At 43.3% G+C, this 13,968-nt stretch overlaps 1 protein-coding gene across 2 annotated transcripts in view; it reads right to left on the reverse strand.

Moving 5' to 3' along the window:
- gcn1 (GCN1 activator of EIF2AK4) overlaps positions 1 to 13,968 on the reverse strand; it is a 114,767-nt gene that overhangs the window by 44,113 nt on the left and 56,686 nt on the right. For both annotated transcript variants that reach the window (XM_085961998.1, XM_085961999.1), the window contains 5 exons: positions 12,459 to 12,602; positions 10,993 to 11,120; positions 9,113 to 9,302; positions 8,282 to 8,352; positions 6,716 to 6,881 (listed from right to left, as the gene is read on the reverse strand). In XM_085961998.1, coding sequence (XP_085818124.1) covers positions 6,716 to 6,881; positions 8,282 to 8,352; positions 9,113 to 9,302; positions 10,993 to 11,120; positions 12,459 to 12,602 — 699 coding nt within the window. The remainder of the gene's footprint in view (positions 1 to 6,715; positions 6,882 to 8,281; positions 8,353 to 9,112; positions 9,303 to 10,992; positions 11,121 to 12,458; positions 12,603 to 13,968) is intronic.

A 13,968-nucleotide genomic window follows, 5' to 3' on the forward strand; every position in this document is an offset into this window, starting at 1 on the left:
GCCTGTACCCCCATGCTTTACTTCCAGTAAAACACTCAATGCATTTTCCTGTGACTGTCACATTAACTAGTCCATAATTTATAGAACTCGTATCTCACTTGTCCGGATTACCTGAGCTACTTCCTACTCCTTAGAAATAACCCAAGGACAGACAATTTCCTTGAATGAATGCAGCCAGAGCTGCATTTACATAGTGCCTTTTCACAACCTCACGACATCCCAAAGCACTTCACAGCCAATTAAACGCGTTTGAAGTGGGAAAGGCAGCAACCAATTTGCGCACAGTAAGGTCACACAAACGGCAATGTGACAATGACCAGATAATTAGTTTCTTTTTGAAGTGATGTTGGCCGAGGGGTAAGTGTCAGCCAGAGCCCCCCTGCTCTTGTTCATATAGTGCCACGGGATCATTTACATTCACCCGAGGGGGCAGATGGGTCCTCGTTTGAACGCCTCATCTGAAATACGGCACCTCCGACAGTGCAGCACTCCTTCAGTGCTGCACTGGAGTGTCAGCCTAGATTGTTGTGCTCAGGTCCCTGGAGTGGGACTTGAATCCACAACCTTCTGATTCAGAGACAAGAGTGCTACCAACTGAGCCACGGCTGACTACAGCACCTTGGAAATGCCCGTTCTTGATGCGCGAGTCTAGACAGTCACTTCTCAGGAATTAATTATTCAATGAAGGTTGTACGCAATGAATCCAGTGTGACTCAAGCCACGAAAAGCCAAGGTTACTTTGGAGTAGGGTTGCGAAGGGGTGGAAAGTTTCCGGTAAATTTCCAGAAATTTTCCACGGGAGGTTTAGCTTGGGAATATTGCCCTAAAAAGCACATGCTAGCATAATATTGTTTTTTTTTGGTATTTTTTTTCCCCCACAGGTCCTCTCTCAAAATTATTAACAGAGATGGAATCTTAATTATTAAGGAATTTCTTAATATATGTTTATCTTCTTACTTGGCTTGTTTTAATAATTACAAGTTTTGTGTGTGACTGTGAACAAATGTGTCCTGATTGGTTGGATGAGTGGATGAGCGATTAGCTCCCTCTATTGGTGATGTAGTGTCATGCGTGCACAGGTCATGCTTCCATTCCATGGAGCATCAGGAAAAATTTACTCACCCTGTTGCAATCGTGCTGATCAACCGCAGTTCAACACAGACGAATGCCCTTTATTTCTCTGCATAGAACAATGCCACGTTTACCGTCGGATGTGTGGAAGCATTTTACCCCAGGCATTAAAGATGGAAAGACTGTGTACATGTGCAAACACTGTACAAAGCCATATGTAAAGAATGCCACAAAGATGCAGCAGCATTTATCCAAATGCAACAACTTCACTCAAAGCTCACAGCAGTCAGCCCAGAGTTCCTCTGCTTCCATTCAAGATGATGATGGTTCACATTCAGCATCAGGCTTCTTATCATCAGCAACCCCTGGCCCACTTAGAAGGTTCTTTGCTACAATGGATAACCATAGCCAGAAGAATGCAGATAAGTGCCTTGCTCGAGCTGTATATGTGACAGGCTCACCCCTCATGCTCACAGCCAATGTGTACTGGAAGAGATTTTTCAATGTTATTCGCCCTACATGCTATCCTCCCACCAGACATGCTTTGTCTACTTATTTGCTGGAGGGATATGGGAATCATGCAAGCATATCAGTGCACATACCTGGTGGAAGGGACTTTGTGCATCTAAGGCTCAGTCACCCATTGCATCGGTAATACTCCAAATCCCACCTTCATCAGCGGCCTCTGAACGAAACTGGTCACTTTTTGGGAATACGCATACAAAGGTGCGCAACAGGCTGACTAACAAGAGAGTGGAGAAACTGGTGGCTATCCGGGTGAACCTACAACTTATTGAGCCAGATACAGAAGTGTCCACCACACAGCTAGACAGTGACACAGAGGAGGAAATGGACACGTCTGAGCCAGAGAATCCGGAGGAGCAATGATGAGTAGAAAACTCAGAAGACTCAAAGGGACAAAATAAGGACAAATTACAGGCTAAATAAGCTGACGCTCTTCTTATTTTATTTTAGATGGGTCTTTTTTGTGGGGGTTCAATAAAGTTCAAAATTATAACCTTGTGGTGATTATTCCTTGATTAGTAAAAGTATTGTGATTCGTTGTTTGTTAACTGCCTTGGGATATGTGTTGTAATCTCATTGGTAGTTGATGATCACACGATGTGTTGTGGCTACCTTAAATTCAGTCCTTTTCTAGCTTAGTTGGGACTGGATGTGGAAAGATATGCTGCTGATTTTAAAGTTAATAAAGCCTAGCTTTGGAAGGCAAATCTATTCTTTATTTCAATTTATTAACTTTATGTTAGAATGGAGCGATATCTTCAACCAGAACGATTCAAGGCTGACCCCAATTCTGCTGGAGTGGATGATAAATGGAAACATTGGTATTGTACATTTAAAAACTTTTTGGGCGTGTTGGATCAAGAGGTTTTAAATAAGCTGAATATGCTGATCAACTACATTGACCCGGATGTATATAAATATATTTTGCACTGTAAAACTTATGAAGAGGCTATTTCTACATTGGAAAAGATTTTTGTTAAACCAAAGAATGAGGTATTTGCACGTCATCTTCTATCTGCCCGTAGGCAGCAGGTGGGAGAATCTTTGGATACTTATTTACAAGCACTTCGGTGCCTTAGTGTTGACTGTAATTATAAGGCTGTGACGGCTGAAGAATATAAGGACGAATCGGTACGGGATGCTTTTATTAATGGATTACTGTCTAGATCAATTCGTCAGCGGTTGTTAGAAAATAAGACTCTGGATCTTAAAAGTGCTTTTGAGCAAGCTTCTACATTGGATGTGGCTCAGAGAAGTTCGGATTCTTATGCTCTTTTTAATCGGCCTGCGACTATGGTTTTGGCAGTTTCGGATGAAAAGGAATTATGTGGACTTAATGGGAGTGGTTTACTAGATTTTGAAACAGTTTCTACTTCGGTGGCCGTTGCCTCTAGGATTCAGAAGTGTTATTTTTGTGGGAATATCCGGCACCCTCGTCTGAAGTGTCCTGCTCGGGAGGCTGTGTGTAGTAAATGCGGCAAGAGAGGTCATTATGCACGTGTGCGCAAATCATCAGGTTTAATTACCTTCCCTTCTCCTGGTGTGGGAGGGTCTTCCTCCACTACCTCTTCTGTGACTATTCAGCCTTTAGATAGGGCGTTTATTGCATCAATTTCTGCTGCATTTGCTCATGGCCTAAACAAAGCTATAGTTACGGCTCAAGTTAATGGGTTGGAAGTGAAGGCCCTTATAGATACGGGCAGTACAGAGTTTTGTAAGTCTTCAGTTTGCGAAGGAGAAGCATTTGAAAATTTCGCCTGTTACGTATCAGGTGTGTATGGCTCAGACGACCCTTACTTCACAAATAGCTGGTTGTTGCTTTGTGAAAATGATTCTTCTAGGTAATACGTATACTGATATACGCCTATCTGTTTTGCCTAATCTCTGTGCGGATATTTTGATTGGACATGGTGTGCTTCAGTTACACGAGTCTCTTAGTCTTTCATTTGGAGGGACTAAGCCACCTTTATCTATTTGTGGATTAACCTCTTTATCTATTCCTCCATTATCACTTTTTTCCAATTTGATGTCGGATTGTAAGCCAATTGCTACCAAGTCAAGAAGATATAGTAGTCAGGATAGAGAATTTATTAATTCTGAAGTTCAACGTCTCTTATTGGAAGGAATCATTGAACCTAGTTGTTCGCCTTGGCGAGCACAGGTAGTTGTCACGACTAATGAGACACAAGAAACGAATGGTGATAGACTATTCCCAAACTATTAATAGGTATACTCAATTAGACGCGTACCCTTTGCCTAAGATTGATGAGCTTATCAATAAAGTATCTCAGTATAAAGTTTTAGCACTATTGATTTAAAGAGTGCTTATCATCAGATTCCTATTGTTAAGAAGGATCAACCATATACGGCCTTTGAGGCTGGTGGAAAGCTGTATCAGTTTTGCCGAATACCATTTGGTGTTACTAATGGTGTTGCTTGTTTTCAACGGGCAATGGATGCTTTTATAAGTGATAACTCCCTCTCTGACACCTTTTCATACTTAGATGACATCACAGTGTGTGGCAAATCAAGGGTGGAGCATGATTCTAATTTAAAAAGATTCCTTCAAGCTGCGGAAAGTTGGTTTAACTTTTAACAAAGAGAAATGTATCTTTTCGACTACTGAAGTAAATCTATTGGGGTATATTATTTCGGGAAATAAGATTAAACCAGATCCAGAACGTCTGCGACCATTGATCGATTTACCTTGTCCTACTAATTCTAAGGCTTTGCAACGAGTTGTTGGACTGTTTTCTTATTATTCTAATTGGATTGCAAATTTTTCACAGAAGATCCGGCCTCTTATTCGGGTTACGACATATCCTCTATCATGGGAGGCCAGGACATGTTTTGAGAATTTTAAAAAGGATATTTTAGGAGCAGTTGTGCATTCCATTGATGAGCAGGTTCCCTTTGTGATTGAGACGGATGCTTCGGATTTTGCAATTGGGGCTACTTTGAACCAAAATGGAAGACCTGTGGCCTTTTTCTCACGTACTTTGAATAATAGTGAAAAAAGACATTCCTCAATAGAAAAAGAGGCATACGCAATAGTAGAAGCATTGCGTAAATGGAGACGTTATTTATCGGGGCGACATTTCACGTTGGTAACTGATCAAAAATCTGTGTCCTTTATGTTTGATGTTAAACATTTTGGAAAGATCAAAAATGATAAAATAATGAGATGGAGGATTGAGTTGGCATGTTACCATTTTGACATAGTTTATCGTCCGGGGAAGGATAATGTTGCTGCTGATGCACTGTCGAGGGCTTATTGTTCTGTGATTCACGGAGATACGCTTATTAATCTTCACAATGCCTTATGTCATCCTGGGGTTACGAGGATGATACACTTTGTACGCAGTAAGAACTTGCCTTTTTCAGTTGAAGACGTCAAGCGGATGACTTCATCATGTTCTATCTGTGCTCGGTGTAAACCGAATTTCTTTAAGCCTCAACGAGCTCATCTTATAAAGGCTACTTCTCCTTTTGAACGTTTAAGTGTTGATTTTAAGGGACCTCTTCCTTCAACTACTCAAAACCGATATATATTTACTGTTGTGGACGAGTTTTCAAGGTTCCCTTTTGCTTTTCCTTGTGCAGATGTATCAGCTGCTACAGTTATTAAATGTTTGACTCAACTTTTTGTCATCTTTGGGATGCCTGCGTATATCCATTCGGATCAGGGAAGTTCTTTTATGTCTTCCCAGTTGAAGGAATACCTTCAGAGTCGGGGAATTTCTACTAGTAGAACTACCCCGTATAATCCCCAGGGTAATGGACAGTGTGAACGATACAATGGGGTGATTTGGAAGGCAGTTATGTTGGCGTTGACATCCCGGAACCTTAAGAATACACAGTGGGAAATGGTGCTGCCTGATGCCCTGCATTCCATTAGATCATTGCTTTCAACGGCTACTAATGTGACCCCCCATGAAAGGCTCTTTAACTATCCGCGGAGATCTACTACGGGATATTCGGTACCTTCATGGCTTACTATGCAGGGACCTGTGTTGCTTCGACGTCATGTTAGATTGTCAAAATATGACCCCTTGGTGGAGGAGGTGGAGCTGTTGGAGGCAAATTCCCAATATGCTCATATTCGATTCCAAGATGGGAAAGAAAGTACTGTTTCAATTAAAGACTTGGCTCCTTGTGGGGGCCAGCCCTCTTCTGAGAATATTAATAATGGTCATGATTCGGATAATATGGATGCTGTTACAGATACTACGAATATTTCCAATCCGATTGCAGATAATCATACTTCCATTAGTCAGCCTTTGATAGATGTTTATGACCGTCCTAGTTCATCTTCTGAGGGGATTTCTAATCCGGAAACCGTTGAGAATCGGGATATGGATAGCCTTCCTGTTGAAGATACTTCTGTGCCTTCTGGCGTGGGAGGGCAAGGAATTTCACCAAGGTTAAGAAGGTCGACACGAACAAGATATCCGGTCGACCGATTGAAAATGGACTTTTAAATTGATAGTAATGTTTTAAAAATTGTTGAAATATTATAGTATATTGTTTTAGTCGAGAGATACTTAATACTTATGCGTAATGTTATTATTGTTGTTGTTCATTTAGTATTGTGTTATGTAAATAGTTTTATTCTCGTGCATAGTTTAGTTGTAAATAATTAATTGTAAAAGTTATTAGGTTGGAGTATATTTTAAAAGGAGGGGTGAATGTGGTGATTATTCCTTGATTAGTAAAAGTATTGTGATTCGTTGTTTGTTAACTGCCTTGGGATATGTGTTGTAATCTCATTGGTAGTTGATGATCACATGATGTGTTGTGGCTACCTTAAATTCAGTCCTTTTCTAGCTTAGTTGGGACTGGATGTGGAAAGATATGCTGCTGATTTTAAAGTTAATAAAGCCTAGCTTTGGAAGGCAAATCTATTCTTTATTTCAAACCTAAATAAAGTTTTGAAAGCCTGTTTTTATTTGTATGGAACAGTGTGTCTATTTTGATGACAAAGATAATATAAGGGTCAGAGACAAAAACCATCAGTGTGCAAAAAAACTCTAAATTCCCGAAAATTCCCATGGAAAGTTTCCTCTTTTAAAAATTCTCGGAATTTTGCAACCCTACTTTGGAGAACAGGCGGACCTACCTTTCCATGGGTGTTCAGTGCAGACAGAGCGGCATCCAACATGCACTTCCGGACTTCAGGGTGACGGTCGTTCAAGGCTTCCGGTACAAAGAACTGGAACAGCAGCTTGACCTGCGATCCATCGAGATACTGGGAAAGTTTGTTCAAAGCCAGAGCAATCCCACACCTTCAAAAGAAGGAGCTTTTTCATTATAAACTACATTAAACTCTCTCCACACATGCATTCTCCCAAATATTCAATTACTGTCAAAGCATTTTAAATAAAACTGCACACCTCCCCTGAAAGCCTAGTGGATAAATGTAACCGGTGCAGAACTAAGCCACACAGGCCAGAGGGTCCAAGGTTTTATTGTCTTGTGTTGTGTTGGTTGGTCTCGTAGAAGGGAAGCAGCTGGAATGCCAAAAATGGCCATCAACCCCTCAGGTTTAGGGAGAAGTCAGCCTACTCCTGAACATGTCCATTGACCCTGCTGGAAAGTGTGCACGTGTATGGACTCTGGTGAGGATTTGGCTCAGCATCAAGTCCCCTCTCCAGTCAAATATCTTATCCACAGTCACTACCTTGGTCACACGAGAATGGCCATTTAGATGAGGTACTGGAGGGAATCTCGCACTAAGGGAACACCATCACCTCCAAGTTCCCCTTCAAGTCACACACCATCCTAACTTGGAAATATGTCGCTGGTCCTTCATCGTCACTGGGTCAAAATCCTGGAACACCCTCCCTAATAGCACTGAAGGAGCACCGTCACTGCAGTGGTTCAAGAAGGAGTACAAGAGTAAGGAAGTCTTACTACAATTGTACAGGGCTTTGGCGAGACCACACCTGGAGTACTGTGCACAGTTTTGGTCTCTTTATCTGAGGATCTGCCTTAGAGGCAGTGCAACAAAGGTTCACTAGATTGATCCCTGGGATGAAAGGGTTGTCTTATGAGGAGAGATTGAGCCTATACTCTCTGGAGTTTAGAAGAGTGAGAGGTGATCTCATTGAAACATAGAGGGGGATTGACGGGGTAGATGCTGAGAGGTTGCTTCCCCTGGCTGGAGAGTTTAGAACTAGGGGGCATAGTCTCAGGATAAGGGGTCGGCCATTTAAGACTGAGATGAGGAGGAATTTCTTCACTCAGAGGGTTGTGAATCTTTGAAATTCTCTGCCCCAAAGGGCTGTAGATGCTGAGTCTTTGAGTATATTCAAGGCTGAGGTGGATAGATTTTTGGACTCTAGGGGAATCAAGGGATATGGTGATCAGGCGCAAAAGTGGAGTTGAGGTTGAAGATCAGCCATGATCTTATTGAATGGCGGAGCAGGCTCGAGGGGCCGTATGGCCTACTCCTGCTCCTAATTCTTATGTAAGGTGGCTCACCACCACCTTCTCAAGGGCAACAAAAATGCTGGCCTTGCCTGCGACGCTCCCATCCCAAGAATTATTAAAAATATTCCAGCTCAGTTTGAGCTCCTAGGGTTAGGTGACAGGAGGAGTCAAGAAGGGGAGGAAGGAGAGAAGGAGGAGAAAAACAGCACTGCAGTTCAGTCAGCTTTCACCATCAAATCCTCTGCTACAGTACCTGGCTTCCCACTGGTCAGGCGGAGATTCAGATATTACTCGACCAAGGGCATCCAACACTGGAGGTGGCCTCTGAACAAAACAAAATTAGATTTATCAGCAATTACCAGCAACTGAATGCCACACAAAGAAAATAACGAGAGCAAAAGAAAGAACAAGGGCGAGAAAGAATGAGGGGAAAAAGAGAGCTTCCGAACAAATAGTTTTCCCTCTGTATTCTACAGAACTAGAAACTTGCGTGCACTGCTGTCTGATCTTGACAATAAAAAGCTCCCACAACTTTAGACCTCTGCACTACTGCAGTGACAAGTCTTAATCTACCTTTGTGAAGCGTTAAATCTTAATTCCTTCTTTTGTTCAGCTTCCGCTTGCAACCATGTTTCTACGATACTAATATCGATACTTCAACTAGCTCCATGTTTCTCTAATTCTAAATGTTTATGGAAACAGTATTGGGAATTAACATAAAACATTTAAACTTATCCTTCAACACCTAGATCTTACATTTCCTTCTTTACCTTGATCCTTCTGTCTCATGACTGGCCACAAATGTTTACTCATTGATATGCTTCCCTCTCCCAATTATGCTTTGCACCAGCACCTCGTTCTGGCTTTGTGCAAACCACCCCTCCTACATAAGCTCCTTCTACCCAAGAAAGTCAATTCCCTTCTGCACGTCCCATTGAACTAGCCACACATCGAAGTCAATTGCCCCGCTCATTTCCTTTCCATACCCCATGAAGCACTGAAGAAAATCCAGCAACCTTCGCTTCTAAATTTGCCCAAAAACCCACAACATTCTTTTCCCCACACTTTGCCAAAATGAACTTACGTAAAGTTTCTCCTGGTAAATTTCAATCAGCTTGGCCATCACTTCGGCAGCCTGGGGCTGATACTGTGCCACGGCATTAGACAACGCTTCTGCTCCTGCTTGGCGTATTGCTTCCTCGTGGTATATCACATCCTTAATCAGCAGTGAGCAGAGATTTGGCTGCAGCTCCAGCCCCATAGTGTCCCACAACCTAAAAATTAAAAAAAATTATAGGAGAGCAGAGTTAGTCAGGCAGTGAGGTGAGCCCCAAGATGTAGTTAATCAGACGCAAGGAGGCTCTTTAGCAGCATCATTTTTTGGGGGGCAATTTAATCCGCTTCTAAAGGCATCAACTCCAGCCAGATGACACCCTCCAGTACCTCGCCCGTGGCCAAACTTCAGGTGTGAGCTTTGACCGAGTATTGGCAGGACATTCAGCCATGGGAAGCATCACAGCAAAGCCCAATCCTGCCCTTACCCACTGTCTACTTGTGCACACTTTCCAGCACAAGTCACTAGACAGTGATCAGGAGCAGAAACTCCGATTTATTCCTCCCTAGCCCAGGGATGCCGAGGTCTATTGCAGCGCCCTCAGTAAGCTAACCCAGCACAGATCTGAAATCAATTGTGGGAGTTCTTGGTGTGCATGACTCAGTGCCACACTATTATTGCACACTGCATTTTGTTCTTTACGTAATGTTTACACTCTAGACACATCTGCAAGTTAGATATAAAAATTTCAGAAACCTAATCACTATACTTATACTAACATATCGAATGCTTTTCTGGATCACAAGTCTTTTACATGCAATAAAACCAGTGTACAGAAGACTACAGTGGCAGACAACTGAAGGCACAAAAGTATCGAGGTTAAAAATAACCACTACATGTTAACCATAATGTTTCAAATGCAATGACTTCTCAATAATCTGAAGGTTAGATATTAAATTGGTTTGAGACATTGGCCCAGTAATTCCGGTCCCAACGCGTGAGTACGGACGGGGTACTCACGCAGGGCCCGTTGGAAGTGCCGGATTTCAGCATGCACAGCGCATGCGCGGAAAACCGGCATTTCCTCTCCTCTGAACCAAGGGGTTAAGAGGTGGTTCCCTAGCGACGTTTGATGCAGCGTGTACGCGCTGAACTTCGTTTTTTTTGACAGGTTTGTCCGTGCGTGAAGGCCTCCACTTTTTACGAATGTAAAAAGCAGACGTAAGGACTCAGCTTTATAAGGTAAGTGGTCTAATAATTAAAGTTGGAATTTTTTCCCCCCACAGGTTTATTATTTTTAAAGAATTTACAGTAAGGTAAGTGTATTTTTGGACCCGATTTCTTGAAAAAAGTGTTTTGGCATAAATTTGAATAATTGTTTAAATTAGTTTTTTAAAGTTATTAATAGTTAATTTAATTATTGGAATGTTTTTTTTAAACTTTTATTTAAAGTTTAAGTAGTGTTTTGGGCGCCCGGACTTTTCATGAGTTTGACAGGTCTTGTGTCTAACTCATGAATGGACTTTTGTAAACTCCCATTGGTTGCCCAGCGCTCACGTGATCCCAGCCGGCTCATCGCACTAAGTACGCCGCTGGATCACGCAAGCACAGCGCGCTGGGAGCTGAACCGGGCCACAGACCAGAAATCCACGCAGGCCCAGTCTTCAAATGTCAGCGCGATATGTAAGTGTAGGTCGGGGGCTTGCACCCGCGGGAAGCCCCCGACCCGAATTTCTGGGCCATTAACTAGAACTCTCAATCATGTTAGAGCCTGGTTAGCCTTTTTATCTTTAACTAGCAAAGATACACCATCTAGCATTTAATGAGGAAATATCGGGCTACACTCCTTTAAGGCCTCCTAAAAAAATTGTTAAATGTCGCAATAGTTCACCAACAAACTGGTTCCTTACTTTTTAGCCTGCAGTCTGCTCTCCTCATCCACATCAAACTGGGAAACCCACAGTCTGCGCAATAGGTTCAGTCCGTTCTTCTCATCACTGTCTGGGGTAGGCAAAACCATGTTCATCTCCATCAAACCCTGCAAAACAGCCAGAGATAACTTAAGTCATCTATACAGCCTGCCTCACACTTAGAGAGAAATTCAACATCCATCACGCGAAAACAGAAAGTACAGGACCAGAAAAGGTGTCAGCCGTGGCTCAGTGGTAGTAGCACTCACGCATCAGTGTCAGAAAGTGTGGGTTCAAGTCCCACCCCAGAGACCAGAGCACAAAATCTAGGGTGACACTCCAGTGCAGTACTGAGGGAGTGCTGCACTGTCGGAGGAGTCTGAGAATCTGCCCTCTCATTTGGACGTAAAAGATCCAATGGCACTACTTCAAAGAAGAGCAGGGGCGTTCTTTCCGGTGTCCTGACCAATATCACGCAACCAACACCACTAAAACAGATCACCTGGTCATTATCAGTGCTGCTTGTGGGACCTTGCTGTGTGCCAATTGGCTGCCATGTTTCCTACATTAGAAAAGTGGCTACACTTTAAAAAGTACTTAATTGGCTGCAAGACGCTTTGGGATGTCCGGGGGCAGTGGAAGGCGCTATATAAATGCAAGTCCTCTCTTTCTCTGCAGTTCATCTGGTCGATCCCAAAAAATTGCCAGAGGAAAGACACCCAGGGACTCAACAGCATGCACGTATTGGGCGATCCTCCCTCATTCTGTTCTCTGAGGCCTTGTTCTGGACCATGCTCCTAATACTACAAACACAGAATCTAGCACTCAGTTGTGAATGCATTAAACATACAACAGTAGAAGAAAAATGCCTCCAAATCAGAGCAGGTGGGGATGAGAAACAGTGGTGGGTGCAAGATCAGGAAGAATCTCTGCATATAGAGCTTCAACTTCAAAGACTGGGGAAAACAGAAAAGTAAACCCAAGGCCAGTGATCTAGCATTCTTCCTCATTCGCTTAAACTCTCATACGAAAATGACTCAGGCCTCTTGTGCATCTGCCCATCCCCCCCACATTGGCGGTTGTATCTTCAGCCATCTAGGCCCCACGCTCTGGAATTCCTTCCTGTAACCTCTCGGCCTCTCCACCTTCCTATAAAGACTCTCCTTCAAATCCATCTGGTGACCAAGCTTTTGGTGTCCACTCCTAATGTCTCCTCCTTTGGCTAGGTAGCTTCTTAAAAAACAAACAAAATATGCCTTTATGAAGTGCGTCGGGGCGTTTTTCTACATTAAAGGCGCTCTATAAATGTTAGAGATAGGGAGGAGTGAGGCCATGTTGGGATTTGAACACAAGGATGAGAATTTTAAATTTGATGTATTGGGGGACCAGGAACTAATGTAGCAAGCCTGCTCTCCACCAGTAATCCCCTGTTAATTGACAGAAAATATTTATGGAAGTTTCTTTACCCTTAGAGCAGCATCTCGCACTGCAGAACATGGCGACAGCAAAGCCTGCAACAGGACATCAACCTCCTCCTGTTCAGCGTATGCACATCCTTCCTCCCCACTGCTGCTGGCGCACAAAGATGTCAGCGTATTTGAAGCCAGCACCTAGAAAAGAGATATATAATTTTAGTATTTCACAATAACCGGTAATCCAAATTCTACTTGCTGCTTCGCTGCAGCCAGGAACCTCTGCGATTGGGAATCAAGTTACTCATTTTACACAAAACGATGACTAAAAAACTTCCAAAACTAATATCCATGCAGACTGCTCCCTTAGCTTGGCGGCAGGGCTCTCAATCTCCGAGTGAGAAGGTCATGGATTCAAGCCTGACTCCAGGGGATCGGAACACACAATCTAGGCTGACACTTCAGGGCAATACTGAGGGAGTGCTGCACTGTCACAAGTGCTGTCTTTTGGATGAGTTAAACAGAGGTCTCATCTGCCCGCTCAGCTGGAGGTAAAAGGTCCCAAGGCACTATTCGAAGAACAGCAGGGAAGTTCTTCCCGATGCCCTGGCCAATATTTATCCATCAACCATCATCACTGAAATTATCTGGTCATTTATCTCACTACTTTTTGTGGGACCTTGTGCGTAAATTGACTCCTGTGATTTCTACATTACAACAGTGACTTTTGGACATGAACTTGAAGAGGACTAATTCGCAGGGTTATGGGGTAAAAGCTGGGGTGGGACTAAATTGGACAGCTCTTTCAAACAGCCAGCTCAGGCACGACAGGCCGAATGGCCTCCTTCTGTGCTGCAAGATTTGATGATTCCATGACTAAACTTCAAAAGCACTTCATTGGCTACAAAGCGCTTTGGCAAGTCCGGAAGTCACGAAAGGCGCTGTATAAATGCAAGTTAGTTCTTTCTTCCCAACTCTAATCTCCACCAAGGATAACAATCACAAGCAACGCAGTTGCCTGTTGTGTACTGCGTTAAAGAAAACTTCCCCCAACAGCGGGCAGAGAAGAAACGGAAGCCCAAGCAGATTGTGCTGGAGTGGCAACTGTCCACACCAGCAGCCCAGGTGGAAGAGGATGAACGCGAGTTAGCGTGTGCGATATCATTGGATACAGATCAGGAGTGGATGGAGACAGTTGGAGCCATTGTGGAATTCTCTACCGCAGAAGGCTGTGCAGGCCAAGTCACTGAATAGATTTCTAGGCACAAAAGGCATCAAGGGGTATGGGGAGAGAGCGGGAATATGGTATTGAGATAGAGGATCAGCCATGATCATATTGAATGGCGGAGCAGGCTTGAAGGGCCAAATGGCCTACTCCTGCTCCTATTTTTCTTCTATGAACCATTAGCACTCTACAGCAAGTCTGTGCGCTGGCACCAGCCAAGGTCCAGGGTAATTCAGTCAGCCACCAAAGGCCCTGATCAACAAACTTAACCTGCAAGAACAAAACGACCTTCACGGAGACCAGCGCGAGGCAACAAGAAATCTCCCCCCCCTCAAAAAA

Source organism: Somniosus microcephalus, chromosome 19 (assembly GCF_052327205.1).
Source record: "Somniosus microcephalus isolate GS21.2 chromosome 19, FLI_Smic_1.0, whole genome shotgun sequence".
Classification (NCBI taxonomy): domain Eukaryota; kingdom Metazoa; phylum Chordata; class Chondrichthyes; order Squaliformes; family Somniosidae; genus Somniosus; species Somniosus microcephalus.